Raw genomic sequence first — 17,171 nt, 5'->3', positions numbered from 1 at the left:
GTACGTATCTCTTTCCCACTTCGGTTTCGGCGAGAATCCATGCATTTGAAATTTAAAATCTCGCACGTAATTTACTAGTATTATGTTGCCTTCCATGAAGAAGGTGCCATTTCTAATCTATTTTTAGTCGATTTTCTTGTCTTTCCTTTGCTTGCACCTTCGTTCGCGGATCCTCTCCGTGCCCAAACATGATATATTGGCCTGGTTTCTTCTCGTCCACACATATCCAAAAGCAATTTGCTGAAGAGAAGAAGAAGACAACGTTGGTGTACAACTGTACAAGCCAACTGAATACCCTCATGCTTCACCAGAAAAGGAAAAGAAAAAAAAAAGCCAAACTTTGAATTCAGCAGCTAGATGAGCCTGGGGTTTTAGTTTCTTTTTGTTCCCATTACCTATTCATGCCTTTCGCCGTTACTTTAGTTCTTGCTGACCTACTCTGCTGCTTATTGATATCTGCCACTTAACAGAACTCCCATACCAGATAATTTTGCATCTTAGACAACAGAAAGCAGTTTTCTATTATATTCAGCATGTTCTCTCTTAGCCACCATGGGCATGGAGTTCCGAGCTCTTAATTCCCATAGCAAATAGCTTGTATCTAGCCATCCGAAACGGAAATATTCCATGCATATTTATTATTTAATTAAAGGTTCAAGTGAATCTTTGAAAAAATACATGAAGGCAGATCCATCGGAATGATATTTGTGCTGATGTATGAATTTTCATCCTAGCCGCCGCCTTCGGAGTTGGCATGATTCAATTAGGTAATGGCCTATTTCTCTAAGACGGCTCTCAAATTTGGTTGGCCAATAACAGGCCGTCATCCTTGGTATTGGCTCGATTCAAGTGGAGATGGACACCTTATCTTTTCTTGAGATTTTTCTATAGGATACCGTTGAACATCCTACGGAACTCATGGATTAGGTCGCTCATTTAAGCATGACTTTATCAGCCAAACACTTCTCAGTCCAAATCATCTCAGAAGAAAAAGACTTCCATGGTTTTTTTTTTTTTTTTCCCTCTCCTTCCTGTGGCACAAAGATTGGAATTTGTGCTAAACTTTGAGCAGGCTTTTAAAAGGTTAGGAGCTACATGGACCGACAAACCCGATTTAGATAAAATCGATCAGATTTGGACTCAGATCTGATCAGATCAAAACTGGACAATGAAGATCCTACATTGATGATCCAAGCTATTGGATATAATCTACTACTTATAAACTAATTATATATCAAAAATCATATAATTTGAAAACCTCAAACTTATGCATCAAGTAATCAAAAGATATATCTAATTCAATTTTATTTAGATTGTCCAATTTTTGACTACTTGATGAACAAACTAGGGACCCCTAAATTAAATACTTTTTGTGTGTAAAAAATTTTTAGATAATAAATCACATTCAATGATTTAGATCATTGATGTAAAACACCAATTATAGAATTTTAATCTGACTGGATCTGAATCCAAATATGATCAATCTAATTCTAACCTGGCTCTTTGAATAAGAATCTATTTTATGATTTCTATTGTGAAACAGATCTAAAATACCCATTACATGATGGATATTATCAAGTTTTCAAGGAACTCGTGTGATTTTTTTTTTTTTTTGGAGACAAAGTAAATGGAGTACTAGATGTTTCACAAGAACAAAGCCTCCAGCCCACCTACAACAAGGGGACCACTTTACTTTTTCAATTCTTTGATTAGTGACTGAATTTTGAGGGACAATGATATAGGCGAAATAGTTGCGACAGACCTTTAATCCGAACATAATAGTTGTTGTTTCCATTTCTACAAAATATTTGCAATACTACAATAAACTTTAATTTGTATTAAAATAGCAGACAGACGTGTAGTATGCGTCATTCAATTTGTAAGCATTGGATTAGATGGCTTACCATGTGCTGTGCACATGCATCACTAGCCAACGATAACATCTGCATCACCTGCAATTCAAGAGCGAAAGCAAAGCAGGTGAACTTGCTATATAGTCTATAATAAAATGCCTCCTTAGTTATTTATTCATTCTGTGTACTAATTTTCACCACGCTTCCAGCTTAACATGCACATCGTTACATCATACTATACTAAAAGTTTCCACCAACATCTCCAACCTATATTTCTAAAGTGACTTTTATAAAACCGTTTTGCATAAGTTTTGCTTGGAATTCAGGATAGAAAGGAAGATTGATGTGTTTAAACAACATATTCAAAGTACAAATTCATCCCCTACAACGAAGTTTACCACTTGTCTTTGACTGCCTGATGGACAATTCAATATCATACACAAAAGCCTGGAGCATAAGATATCAACACCAAATACAAGAAATTAGGTCTTTAACTTCGTTCACATAAGCGGTCCGCATTTACTTAGAAATATACATATTAAGCATTAGATCAGTTGATAGGGAACTCTTGTTACATATACTTCAATCATCCAATTCGCACATCAGAACTCAATAACAGCAATATATCATTGCCCCAGGCAATAAGTCCAGCAGATTTCCATTAAGTAAAAAGAAAAAGAAGAAGGTCCAACTCTAATAGCTTATTAGATAAACAAACATGTCTTAAGCATGTAAAGTACCTTAAGCAGCATATTCCATCCCCCTTCTCTTCTGTCAATGAGAAGTCAGTTTGAGAGGTTAGGCAAGTACCTAAGGGTTTCAGTAACAGGAACAAGGACAAACTGTAACAGTATACATATACGGAAGCAACAGCCCACCACGCTGCACGAGCTCATTGCTTTCCCAACTATTGATAAGATCAAACTTCGTTCCTTCTGTACAGAAATGATTTTTCTGATGATATATTCCAGTACTAGAAGTCTTCTCCTCCATTAAGGTGAGGCCCACATGAAGTAATTACAGACGGCACGTCTTGTAGTTGTCCATCTCCCACACCCAAAGAAGCACCTGCCCTGCATTGGCCCTGGCTTGCGAACCACAGACTTGCTGCACCTCACGCCACAGAAACAGTAGCTGCACCTCTCCCCAGTGGCGGGATCCATAAAAGGATGGAACTGAAAGGCAGGGACCACCAGATCTTTCAGTTTCTGAGTTTGCGGGGCAGGGTCCACCGGGTAGTCGGGTGGTAACTGCCAGGGCAGCGGGTGATCCCCAGACTGCCACACTAGTGAGTTAGTTATGGAGAACCTGAAGCCCCGGCGCATGAGAAGGGCAAGGAGGCGTGCCGTATTGCGGGCATCATCAAGGCCACAGTGAGCACGGCCCTCCCATGCGAGGCCAGCCAGCTGAACTGCCTCCTTTAGATTGCAGCGCACACCACCAAACACCTCTTGGAATGGAACTTTCAAGTTAATCCACCTACTCACAAGTTCAAAAACAATGAAACCATTTTGAAATCAATTGCAATATAGCCTGAAAATAAGGCATTATACAGATGATGAAACAAATCCATCGAAAAATATTTCTGCCTACAATTATTTTGACAGTTGACTGGCACGCTGAAGTCATTAAGAAATGGCAATATACTTTGTTATAGCATGATTGCTCCCCAGGGTAAAATATTTTGTCATTAAAGGTTTTGATATCCAAGTCTAACAGGTTCTGATGACTAAGATGGTAGAAACACAAGTTTCGTTCTGTAGTTTAAAACACTGTGAAGCAAGAATATTGGTATAAGAGAGAACACTGCATAAAAGCTCTACACTTTCTAACTAATGGATGTGGCACAGTGGGTCCACTCATGTAATAAATGAAGAGTCTAGTACATTTACATGTACAAAAATTATATAAAATGATGTGAATCTATAGCTCTAGCACCATGCCTCATACTCAAGTTGGTTATAGTCAGCAAGCTTGATGCGGATATTAAGAGCACATGCTATGCTGGCCTTTTTGAAGTCCGCAAGCTATTCAGACCAGATAAGTGCTAACCATAGGATATCTTCTGATGGAGGTGGGCTTTAACTTTTTTGAGAGGCATGAAAGAAAGATCTCAAGAGTTGAGCTTGCCAATCTCCCAATTCTAGACCACTCTTTGTGAAACAGAAGTTGTTTTAAATTACAAACATACAGAATAAGTCATACCAACAAAAAAAGAATATGATGCTCTTGTACATATTAAATACACAGCGGCAAGATTGTCAATAGATGAGATTGGGCAAGCATAGTAATCCTAAGGATTATCAGGACAGGCAAAGCAACTACGAGAGGCATCAAGATTAAGAACTTCAGAAATCCTGACAATCAGGTTAAATATCAATCGAGGCAAAATCAAAGAAAGCATCAAAATGTCATAAGAAGTCTCAAGTATAAAACAAGTGTAATTACAACAAACATATACATCAGACTTCTAGCAAGACAATCCATATTTGCATGCTCACAAAAATGTAGATGAGATATTCTAATGGTAATCCAAGTGCTGCTAAGAGGAAGAAGATTATATCAAGCAGGATTTTAAATTTTCTGAGATGGGGTTGTCCCAGTTTTCCCATAAAACGGGACGCGCCGCCATCCCATCCCGTCCTGATACTTGCAATAGCGGATGTCCCAAGACATGCAGATTGGGATGGATGCTGGAATCATGGTAGGACAGTCCTGTCCTGATACATGAGATCAGAGTACGCTATACCGTGCCGAATCGGAGGAATGGAGAGTATTGTACCATACTAGTTCGATACAGTACATGGTATGAGGATGTACCAATACTTGGTACCTCGAACCGGCCCTATACCAAGCATTACCGACACAATGACAGGGTGGCAGTAGTATGGAATCTGGTACTAAGATGGCATATCTTGTATGGGATAGTACCTCATCCGGTTGTCCCATGGGACGTCCCACCAGAACTCAAATCCTTGATATCAAGAATACGTAACATGTGATGGTGACCATAAGCATGAGTTACTGGTCATTCCTTAGAATGAGCAAATACCATGGCACAGCTAAAAGATTAGTTAAGAAGGGCCAAGTCCCGTGATGATCGAGAGATAACATCTGAGATACATTATTTTTTATCAATAATTCCATAATACTTGTTTGGGAACATGACCTTTTGGCGCATGAAAGTATATTGCTGTAACATTTTTTGACCAAAGAGAAATATCAAAATCAATTTCCAAAGGCCTTCACAGGTTTTCTAAACTGGATATGAACCATTATTGTGAAAAAGCTACATATGCAGCACATAAAATGTTCGAGGCACATATAACATAACTTACCAAGAAAGAGTAATCAATAATGAACATAAAACATAATCTACCCATTAATGCAAAGGGCAAGCTGCACATATCAACAAGCATAATATAAAAATGCAGAAAATTTTACTTCATTTGATAATTTGTGGGACATGCAATATGGCCATATACATCACCAAGCAACCTAAAATAAATAAGTCCAAGCCTTTGCCCAGAGGAAAGGCAAGGTACTAATGTCACATGTAATGTAAAATAAAATACTAACAAAAAAGAAATTGGCTGAGGAACCACTAGACGAAAAGACATGATGCACTAAGCCTCTAACTGATACTAATGATATCTTCAACCACTTCTTTGTACCCTTCTTTTTGCCATCAAATGTAGAAACTCAAATAAATGACTTCTACCAGTCCTTTGACATACATTAGCACAGATAAGAAATGAGATAATATAGCAAAATTGATACCAAATTTTTAAATGGCAAAAACCCAGTACGCGAATGATGTGCAGGAAATAAGCATAAGCTGGCCTCTCTAATTAAAGAATAGGTTGGTATGGCTGTCTTGGGAGGTGGGAAATAAATAAATAAGCTATTTGAAGGTAATCCGGTTGGCAATCTCAAAATCAAATACCCATAAGGATAGGGAAGCATCGACGACAACCAGCATGGCAGAGGAAGCACCACTAGTGATATTCTTGGTAACATGTCAAAAAATCAGTTGCATATAAGGGCGCAAATAAGTCGAGTCACTCGCGAGCTACACGATCTTGACTTGAGTCTAAGCTCAACTCGACTCGGTTATATGGCTCGATTGATATTTGAGTCGATCTCAAATTTTACCTATTTTTCATCAAGCTAAGCTCGAGTTTGGAATATTAAGGCTCAGTTGATCTCGAGTCGAATTTCGAGTCAAAGTATTTTGAGTCGAGTCGAGCTTCTATCCACTCGACTCAACTTGACTCGATTGTACCTCTAGTTGCATACGCCAAAGTTGTTTGACAAAGAATGGCAAGATCAAGAGAAAAAAGACCAAGGCACTTCAAAATCAATAAAAACAGCAAAACAATCACCTCTAAAATGCTGCCCTACAATGATCCCTTTAAACAGACAACAAAATTGCAATGCTAGATCCTCAATAAGTAGTTCATCCAAAACAATTTCAATTTTGGAAAGCAAAGGGATAGGCATGATGGTACCTAAACACTAGGAATAGGTGCCAAGTTTCTCGTGTCACAATCCCGTATTGACTAATAAAAGGGGTAGCACATGGGTTTATTAGTCTGGGCCAATCCTCCTAACAACTTAGCTTTTAGGCTGCGAGTCTGTGACAAGTAGTATTAGAGCTAGGTTGATTATGCATCACAGTCATTATTTGTCATGTAGACCTCTCACTCAAAGATACCAAAGTGAAGGAAGATTCGGTAGGGTTGAGTAGGACCGAAGCCATGGGTGGGCTGCCGTCTCTCAAGTAGGAGCCAACCATGACGAGCAAGGTTCACCGACTCGGAGTCAGATCCCATGCCGACCAGCCGACAGTACGAGTCTGTATGCCCCTGTACCAGACCGTAATAGACCTGAACCAACATGAAACTAACAGAGAACCGAAGAAAAGAGAGAGAGAGAGAGAGAGAGTGGGGAGGAAGGGAGGAGGCTGGCAGACACACCGGAGGTCCTCTGGGGCTCCACGATCCTCCATGAAAGAGATTGGAGAGAGAGATAAAGAGAGAGAGGGGAGGGAGAAAAATTGAGGGGAAGGCAATGAGGAGGCCACTAGAGGGTTGTCAGGTGGCCGTCGTGGCTGTCGAATGGCGAAAATCCACCCCACAGATGATGTAGGTTCAAAACAGCAATGGATCCCTCGTTCATCGCATTTTTTTTCAAAAAATGTTGGTCTGCTAGCTTCAATGTAAATCGAAAAATGATGAACAAGGGTGGATTGCCCCTATTTCGAATCTGCAACGTCCAAGGGGTGGATTTCCACCATCCGACGGCCATGATGACCACCCAATGGTCCTCCAGTGGCCTTCCTACTACCTTTCCCTCCCCACTCTCTCCCTCTAATCTCTCTCATAAAGGACCGTGGAGCCTCGGAGACCTCGACGGCCCTCCAACAGTCTCGACGGGCCTCCATCGGCCTTTCCATCTCGTTCCCTCCTTTCTTATCCCTCTCTTCCTATTTTTCCTTCTCCCTCGCTCCATTTTTACTGGCATTCCAAATCAAATGCCTAAACCTCACTACTTGGCAATCAGTACGGTTCAACACGCCCCGAACCATCCAGCTCAAGGAAGTTTGGTGAACCATGGTGATGAGGGCATCACGAGGTTGGATGGGGGAGATTATCATAGTCCCACATTGACTAATAAAAAAGGTGCCATATGGGTTTATTATCCTGGGTTGGTCCTCCTAACTACCTAAGCTTTTAGGCTAAGTTTGTGACACTTGGCAACCTTAAAAAACTTAGGCACAGGGGCATGGTGTGCATATGTATGTATGCACACATATACAACAAATGGTGTTACCTAGGCATGTATATGTATGTACGCATCGATGCATGCATGCATGCATGAAAATGGATGCATGTATGCATGCATCAAATGGATGCATCTATGTGCATAAATATATATGTGGTGTTTGCATATTTTAATCCTTACTGAAAGAGAAAAAACGTACAAGGAGAAGGAGAGTTTTAAATGCTATCCAACAAATAAATTAATGGAATAGCTTTGCAAGTTGTCTAATTTATTCACTAGGTTTATTTCTAGTTACTTAAGATTTCATAAGATACTTAAAATTTATCATTACCTGGGATATATCTATAAAGTATTCATAAAGTTGTGATTATAATAAAAACATAGTAACACTTTGCCTAAAGTGTTCATATAATCTTGATAATTTTATTTTAAAAATATCATGGCATTTCTCCTAAATTGCACACAAGAAAAAGAAAGGAAGGGAGAAAAAAAAAAGGAAAGAATGAAGAAAGGAAAGACAAAGAAGAAGAAAAAGGAAAAAAAAGGAGGGATAAGAAAAAGAACGAAAAAGGAAAGAAAGGAAGGTAGAAGAAAAAAAAAAAAGAAAAGGAAGAGAAATAAAGAAAAGAAGGGAAAGAGAGAAAAAGGATATCCATTGAGATAGCTATGGGGAGAGGACGGGATGAGACAGTGGGGCATCCCGTTCCATAGAGATACCGGGATACCTCTGTACCATAGGATTTAAAATCTTGATGGTAACAATGTGCATGTAATACTAGTGTATTAAGATGAACATTGATAGTTTAACACAATTAAACATTTACACTGATTTCAAGTTTGTTGCATGAAATTGCAGTCATATTTTTTCTTCCTTTTTTTTTTAAGGTTAGGAGGGGCTAATCCTCACCTTCTGCACTATACCTACCCCATCTCTCAAGGGCTAATACCAATCGGAGTTGAAGCCCCACCCCCTTGCCCAGGTGGCAAGGGGTAATCCCATCCGAGCAAGCACACATGAAACCATAGCTAGGGTAGTAAAGTTGATATATGCAGCTTTCTTACCTTTGAAAAACATAGCATTTCGATAGGAAAATATCACAAAAAACCCAAACCACAATTTAGAGCCAAAAATTGCTGCATCAATGATGTCCAAGGGGCATCCATGTATTATCCAATTGTTCCCTTCACTGGTACAATCCTCAGTACATGTACCTACCCACCCTTCTTTGGTATAGATTCAATCCATGGTTTAAAAGACCTTGATAAATAGATATATAGATAAATATCCATATGAACCAACTGACATACCACTAAGCTAAATATTTGCCATAGTGATTGTAGTAACCAACAATTTGGTGAAGACTAGACCCCATGAGACTAAATCAAGCACTGCAACATGGGTGGGTAGTTAATTGTATGCTAAACCAAAGAGGCAAATACATGGGCATGCCAAAAAAAAGTCCATAATGAGCAAAGTGAGAGCAAGATGAGAAACAATCTGACAACATTGAAAAGAATAATTAATGAACATGTACCAAAAAGTAGCGAAGAAGATAATTTTAGGGTGCGTGTGGTAACACTTTTTGATTTTTGATTTTTGCTTTCCAAAAAATACTTTTTTTTTTTATTTTTGCTACAGAACAAAAGCAAAAAAGCAAAAAGTATGTTTGGTAACTATCACCCTCTTCCTATCAAATGGAGAAAGAGAAGAAGCCAAAGAAGCCCTTTCAGCGGCAGAAATATTTTTATACAAAGAAACCCTCCTGATCCACCGCATCCAGCTGCACTCCACCATCAATCAGTACCCTCACCACCTTGATCCGCCCCTTGAATGCCGCCCGATGGAGTGCCATCCACCCATTTTGGTCCCTCCCGTCCACCGCCAGCCCCCACACCAAGCAACTCCGCACGCCGGTGACGTCGCCACCATGCGCCGCCCGGTGGAGCGCATCGCTCAGTCTGAGTGCATTGTAGAGCCCCGTGTGGCCCCAGTCGATGGTGAGGTCGAATGGCGTCTTCTGCCTGTCTCTTGTTCGCGCGAGCTAAGCATCATAGGCAGACTGATCGATCAAGAACTCGGCAACATCCAGGTATCCGCCGGTAGCGGTGCAACGAAGTGGGATCCACCCATGGGAGTTGGCCAGATCGGAATTGCAGCCGTCGGAGGCGATGCGGAGGCAGACGGCAAACAACCCACGATCTCCATACAGCTGGCTATTCTGTTATAACAAATTAACGGCCCAACAAACTCTCCTAACGGCCTAAGAACTTGAACAAATCCACTCTATATAAAAGGGGCAAAGTACTCTCCGAGAGGTAAGTCAAGTGAGAACTCGTAGAGTTGAGACTCTACTGAATCATTCTCAACTCCCCCACTAAAGGGAACAAGAGTCCTCTCTCTACTTATGTACAGTCTCTTTTCTCATCCTTCTATTCTTCTATTTTCACAACCTGTTTTCAAGACTTCGTCTGATTTAATCATTGAAGGGTCTTAAACCGAAGGATACCCCTCCGATTTTAGGACTCTCTGCAGGATTTGCTATGGACTTCGCCGAATTCACCCAAGAAGCTGTCCAATTCGATCCGAGACTGATCTTGTCATCTATCCTCCGGAGCCTTGCAGCAACAGATTGACGCTAGAAGAAAGGTCGTCCCAAAAATTTTGGTGAAAATGGTAAACAAGAAGGCACCAAATCATCCTTTACCTGCACCATCTTCTCCTGGAGATGTTCAGGAGAATACCCAACCTTCGATTACTATTAATCCCCAACAATTCAATCTCTTGGTTCAGTAGGTTCAAGCTCTTACTGTCGTAATATAGCAACTTCAACGTACAACAAAACAACAGCAAGAAGCAGCCCCTCAAAAAGCTCATTCACATCACACTCAATAACCAACTCAAAATCTCCGCCATGATCATCTTCTTGATTGTGTTGATCAATCTTGAAAAGCAGAATTTGCTCCACATAAGAAGTCATGTATGGAAGGTCCTGGACAAAAGATTCAAGATCTTCAGAAAAATTGATGGAGATACAGATTAGAAGCCACTCTCAAGACAGAAGAGATTTCAACTTACGATTCTCCTTTTCTCAAGAAATTCTTAATGAACCGATTCCTTCTCAATTCTAAATGCCCGTAGTGGGATCATTTAATGGCTCCACTGACCCCCTAAATCATCTCGAAGACTTCAGAGCCATTGTGAGATTACAAGGGGCATTTGATGCCCTACTTTGCATCACCTTTCAATCACTCTCAAAAAATCTGCAAGAATCTAATTTTTTGGACTCCAGTCAGGATCTATTTCATCTTTTGAACAGTTGGCTAAATTATTCATCACATATTTTAATAATAACCGAATTCATTTGAAGAATACTAACAATCTTTTTACTGTAAAACAATAAGAGGATGAATCTCTTCGAGAGATGCGGCACACTTTAATGCCGCCACACTAAGTGAAGAATTTCAATGAGTCCGTTGCAATGGCAGCTTTAAAGTAAGGACTCAGAAACAATCGCCTGATCTTTTCTCTCAACAAGAACTACCCAGACAATTATGAACAAATATTGATCTGGATCCAAAAGTATGCTCAAGCTGAACAGGAATAGAAAATACTTCGTCAAACAAAGAAATAAAAGGACGGAAAAAAGTAGCTCCGAAAAGAAGACCGCAGAAATCAACAAGACAGTTCTGAATGACCTCTGAAGAATCTGAGGTCCAAAAGTCCACCTCGGGGATTTGATACCTACACCTCATTATCTGCTTCTCGAGCTCAGATACTAATGAAAATCAAGGATCAAGGATATCTCCGCCGATCTAATCCTATGAAGACTCCACCAACAAAAAGAGATTAGAGAAAACACTACTGTTTCCACTATGGTTTGCCATACCGTGCCGAACCAGCCGGTACACCCCATCTCGTACCGGACCGGCGGAGAACCGGCACGATTCGGCCAGTAAAATCGGTACACCGGCAGTACCGACGAATAAAGAACGAAAAGAGAGAAAGAGAGAGAGGGAAGGGAAGAGAGGGAGGTGGGAGCCGTCGGAGGCCGACGGTGGCCGGCTGCGGCCGCCAGAGGGCTTTCGAGCCCCGTATCGCCCGATAGGGCTTTCAAGAGAGCAAAAAAGAGAGAGAGCGCTCGGAGGGGGGTGGAGAACCTACCGGACAGACAGTGCCTCCATTGCGAGGCTCCCGGTGGCCGACGAGCCGACGGCCTGAGGGCGGTCGAGCGGGCAGAGCCCCTCCGCAGCTCCGCCCCCTTCTTCTTTTTCGAAACAGACGTCGTTTGTTTCGATTTTTTTTTTTTGTTTTAAACTTATGAAGTCGGCAACTGGGTTGCCAACTTAAGAATTTTTAAAAATAAAAAATAAAAATAGTAAAGCCGACAAATCATTTGCCGACTTCACTTAAAATCACGTTTTTAAAAAATTTTGCGAAATAGGGGCATCGCGATGTCCCTGTTTCACGCCTGCGGCACCGCGCGCGTGGACAGCGCCCTCCGACGGCCACGGCGGCTAGTCGGAGGCCGTCCGGCGGCCCCGCCGGCTCCTCCCTCTTTTTTTTTTCTTCCTCTTTCTCTCTCTCTATTTCTCTCAATTTCTCACTTTCTTCCGGTTCGGGTCGTCGGTTCGGTACAGTATGAAACCATACCGAACCGTACCGTCGGCCGGCCGAAACGACCGGCGGTACCGGTTCAGCAAACCTTGGTTTCCACCGAGATCATGGCCAGGATATTGAGTACCGACAACTTAAAGATGAAATTAAGGCACTAATCTGTCCAGATCACCTCGGTAAGGATGTTCGAGATCAGACAGGTCAAGCTACTGATCAACGATAGAAATCCATCAATGAAAATGAGCTCAACAAGCCTACTACTGGGGTCATCAATATGATCTCAGATATTGATAGAACTGGGGGGAGGCAGTTGAGGTAATTGAAAATCTTCCAAAGCGGAAGTGTACGGATAACACAATTTCATTTTCTGATAATGATATTAGAGGGTTCAGACTCCTCATAATGATGCTGTTGTTGCCTCTATAATAATAGCAAAATATGATGTAAAAAGAATATTGGTTGATAATGGAAGCTCCGCTAACGTGTTGTTCTATGATGCATTCCAAAAAATGAATATAATGGATCAGCAAAAACAGATCAACACCCTCCTAATTGGATTCTCTGAAAATTCTGTAGCTGTAAAAGGGGAAGTCACTTTACCCATCACTACAGAGGAAGAACCTCGTCAGTCAATCATAAGACTTACTTTTCTAATTGTCAAAATATCATCAGCTTATAACACTATTCTTGACCGACCTAAGCTCAACGTCCTCATGGCTGTAGTTTTCACTTATCATTTATTAGTCCGATTCCCAACTAAGTATGAAGTCGGAAAAATGTAGAGAGATCAAATGTTTGCTAAGCAGTGTTTTCTGATAGCCACAAAAATGAAAAAAAACTAGTGAAAGCTCTATCGATCAAAATGCCCAATCAAGAAAATAAAATTGAGATCAACAAAAATCGAGGAGAACCAGCCGAGCAACTCATTACTGTTCCTTTGGATGAAAATCCGAAAAAAATTGTTCAAATTGGATCCCAGCTAAAGCCTGACCTAAGAAAAAACTAATATCCTTTCTTCAAAACAATGCTGATGTCTTTATATGGTCAGCTTCTGATATGCCAGACATTCCGACCGATGTCATTGTGCATAAACTAAATATTGATTCGAAGCATAAGCCAGTGCAACAGAAGAAAAGAATCTTCGCTCCGAAAAGACAAAAGGCAGTAGATGAAAAAGTCGACAAGCTCCTGAAAGCTGAATTTATCAAGCACAATATCCAAAGTAGATTGCAAATATTATTATGATTAAAAAAGCTAATGAAAAATGGATATGTATTGATTATACCGATCTCAACAAAGCCTGCCCAAAAGATAATTTTTCTCTCCCAAGAATCGACCAACTTGTTGATGCTGCTTCGGGACACAAATTACTAAATTTCATGGATGCTTTCTCTGACTATAATCAGATCAGAATGACACCCGAGGATGAAAAGAACACAGCCTTCATCACTGAAAGAGATTTGTATTGTTATAAAATGATGCCTTTTAGTTTTAAAAATGCAGATGCCACATATCAACATTTAGTCAATAAGACTTCAAGCAACAAATTGACCGCAATATGAAGATTTACGTTGATGATATGTTGGTGAAAAATATCGAGTTAGATCGACATATTGCAGATCTGAAGCTTTCGGAGAACTATGCAAATATCAAATGAAACTCAATCCCAACAAATGTGCTTTTGGAGTGACTTCAAAAAAAATTTTAGATTTTCTTGTAACTCAGATAAATCGAAGCTAATCCCGAAAAAATTCAAGTTCTACTTGAAAAGAAGCATCCAAGCTCCATCAAAGTACAACGATTGACTGGACGGATGGCATCGCTCAATCGATTTATTTCTAAATCGGCTGATAAATGTCTCCTTTTCTTTAAAATTTTAAGATAAATCAAAAACTTTAATTGATCAGATGAATGCCGAGCTACCTTCGACGACCTCAAAAAATATCTTGGTGTGGCTCCATTACTGTCAAAGCCGGTTGAAGGTGAGTTATTCATGTATTTGTCTGTTTCAGCTAACATTGTTAGTTCGATTTTAGTCCGAAATGATGCAGAGATACAAAAACCAATTTATCATACAAGTAAATTGCTTAGAGATATTGAAACTCGGTATTCTAAAATCGAGAAAATAATTTATGCTATCATTACATCAGAAAGATGATTTCGGCCTTATTTTCAAGCTTATTCTGTTGTTGTCCTAATCGATCAACCTTTAAAATCAATTTTACGACGACTTGATACTTCAGGTCGGATAACCAAATGGACCATTGAATTAAGTAAATTCGATCTTCATTATCGACCTCGATCTTCATTGAAAGCTCAAGTATTAGCTGATTTTATTATGAAATACTCTATTCTTGACGAAGAACCAATCTTGGAAAGTTCGAAAAATGTTGGAAAAGATTCTTGCTGGATACTACACATTGACGGAGTCTCAAACTCAAAAGGAAGTGGAGCTAGTTTAATTCTGACCAGTCCAGAAGTTGTCATTACAGAGCGTGCTTTAAGATTTAATTTCGACACCTTAAATAATGGAGCGGAATATGAGGCGCTTATTGCGGGACTCAAAATGGCTAAAGAGCTCGATGTCAAGAAACTCAAAAGTCTTTACCGATTTCCAACTTATCGTTGGCCAAGTACGAGGTCAATTTGAAGTTAAAAATTTTATAATGTCCTAATATCTGCATAATGTGAAAGAATTATTAAAAAGCTTCAAAGATCTAGAAATTATGAAAATATTGAGGTCGAAAATTGCCCGAGCTGATGTCCTATCTCATTTGGCCACGTCGGATTTCTTTGAACTCAATCAAAAAGTTCTTATTGATATTTTTGAAAAGTCTAGTATTGAAGCTTTGCCAATCATCCAATTGAGCATGAACCAAGTTGGATCGATCCGTTGATGGATTATATTCTGAAAGAAATTCTACTTACTGATCCAATTGAAGCAAGAAGAGTTAAAAGATAAGCTCCATGGTATGTCGTTCAAGTCAACCGATTATATAAAAGGTCATAGTTATTTTCATTACTTCAGTGCTTGCGACCATCAAAAATTGATTATGTTCTTCGAGAAGTTCATGAAGAAATCTACGGCAATCACTTGGAGGGTGGATCACTAGCTTATAAAGTGATTCGACAAGGCTAATATTGGCCCATAATTCAAAAGAACACTGCTAATCTTGTCAACAGATGTGATCAATATCAAAAATATGCTAATATCCAATGTCAGCCTACGACTGAGCTCATTTCTATTACGACACCATGACCTTTCGCAATATGAGGATGGATATTCTGGGATCAGTCCCAATGGCCGCGGAGCAAAAAAAATTTTTAATGGTGGCTATTGATTATTTTACCAAATGGACAAAAGCTGAACATCTAGCACAAATCACTGAGAAAAAATATGAGATTTTTATAGAAACCAATTATTTGCCGTTTTGATTTGCCTCGGATCATAATCACTGATAATGGGCGACAATTTGATAATCAAAAGTTTAAAGAATTTTGTTTTGAGCTCCACATAGATCACAGATTTATTTCGGTTGGACATCCATAATCAAATGGAGAAATCGAAGTTACCAATAAAACCATCCTTCAAGGCCTGAAGACAAGGCTCACTGCGGCTAAAGATCTTTGGACAGAAGAACTTTATAATGTTCTTTAGGCATACAAAACTACACCTTGAAGGCCAATGAAAGAGACACCTTTTAAACTTACTTTTAGAACAGAAGCTATAATACCAATGGAGATCGGACTTCCAACGGCCAGCACAGAAAATTTTCATGAAGAAAGCAATTCAGATTGACTGAGGACCGATCTATATTTACTTAAGAAAACTAAAGGAAGAGCCCAAATTCGTATGGCAATTTATAAACAGAAAGTTGCCAGATATTATAATTCTCAGGCAAGGCCTAAAATTTTTCATAAGGGGGATTTGGTTTTCCGACGAACTAAAGTCTCAAAACCCATGGAGCAAGGAAAACTCGCTCCGAATTGGGAAGAACCTAATCGGATTTTCGAGGTGATCCATCCAGAAGCCTATCGAATTGAAAATCTGGATGGAACAATCATTCCATGAATATGAAATGCTAAAAATGTTATAATGTACAATCAATGAAATCTTTCAATAAAGTCTTCAACTTTTGTCCTAATGAAGAACAAATTCTGATCGTCTTGATATAAATATTCTATCAAAAAATTCTTCTTCATCCAAACAAGATCAGTGAAAACCAATCAAATGAGGATGATGATAAATGAAGATCTTGTCTGACAATATTATATTGATCAGAAAAACAAATCTATCCACATAAGGCTACGATGTCCGGCCAAATAAGGATAGGATTTTATCTGAATGAGGTCAGTAAGCTTGACCAAACAAGGATGAGAAAAAGATTCAAGTATCCAAATGAGGTCAAAAAAAGCCGAACTCAAGCTATGATGATCCTAACCAAAACAGGACAAGATGATGTGAGATACCCTATCTCCGGATTGGACCTCACGAATGATGTGAGATATCCAATCTCCGAATTGGATCTCACAAGATTTGAGACACCCGATCTTCGGATTGGACCTCATGAATGATGCAAGACATTCGATCTCCAAATTGGATCTCGAATGTGAAAAACCTGAAACATCTTATTTTTAAATTGGATTTCATGGATAACAGAATAGACTCGGAAAGAATCTAATGAAAAAGCATTCAGATCTACAAACTAGACTTCTCTACATTGGTTCAAAATAATTAATGACCAAAATCACGGAAAGACAGCACGAGTCGCAATTCTGCAGATAAAAGAACCCGACCTATCACTCTGAACTCAAATAAAGGTACTTTTGGAACCTTTATGATAAATTATAAGAGATTAATTTATCTTTAATTAGTTGATTTGATTCAATCATTTCAATGATAAGCTTATGCATTA

General features: G+C 39.5%; 1 protein-coding gene across 1 annotated transcript in view; it reads right to left on the bottom strand.

The window, feature by feature from the left end:
* Nucleotides 1–2,477: 2,477 nt before the first annotated feature.
* LOC105045488 (uncharacterized) overlaps nt 2,478–17,171 on the bottom strand; it is a 49,396-nt gene continuing 34,702 nt past the window's right edge. The window contains exon 5 of the mRNA XM_010923781.4: nt 2,478–3,332. Within this exon, the coding sequence (XP_010922083.1) occupies nt 2,846–3,332 (487 nt within the window). The 3' untranslated portion in view covers nt 2,478–2,845. The remainder of the gene's footprint in view (nt 3,333–17,171) is intronic.

The sequence above is a fragment of the Elaeis guineensis genome, chromosome 5 (genome assembly GCF_000442705.2).
Source record: "Elaeis guineensis isolate ETL-2024a chromosome 5, EG11, whole genome shotgun sequence".
Classification (NCBI taxonomy): Eukaryota; Viridiplantae; Streptophyta; class Magnoliopsida; order Arecales; family Arecaceae; genus Elaeis; species Elaeis guineensis.
This window is presented reverse-complemented; position numbering and strand designations above follow the sequence as displayed.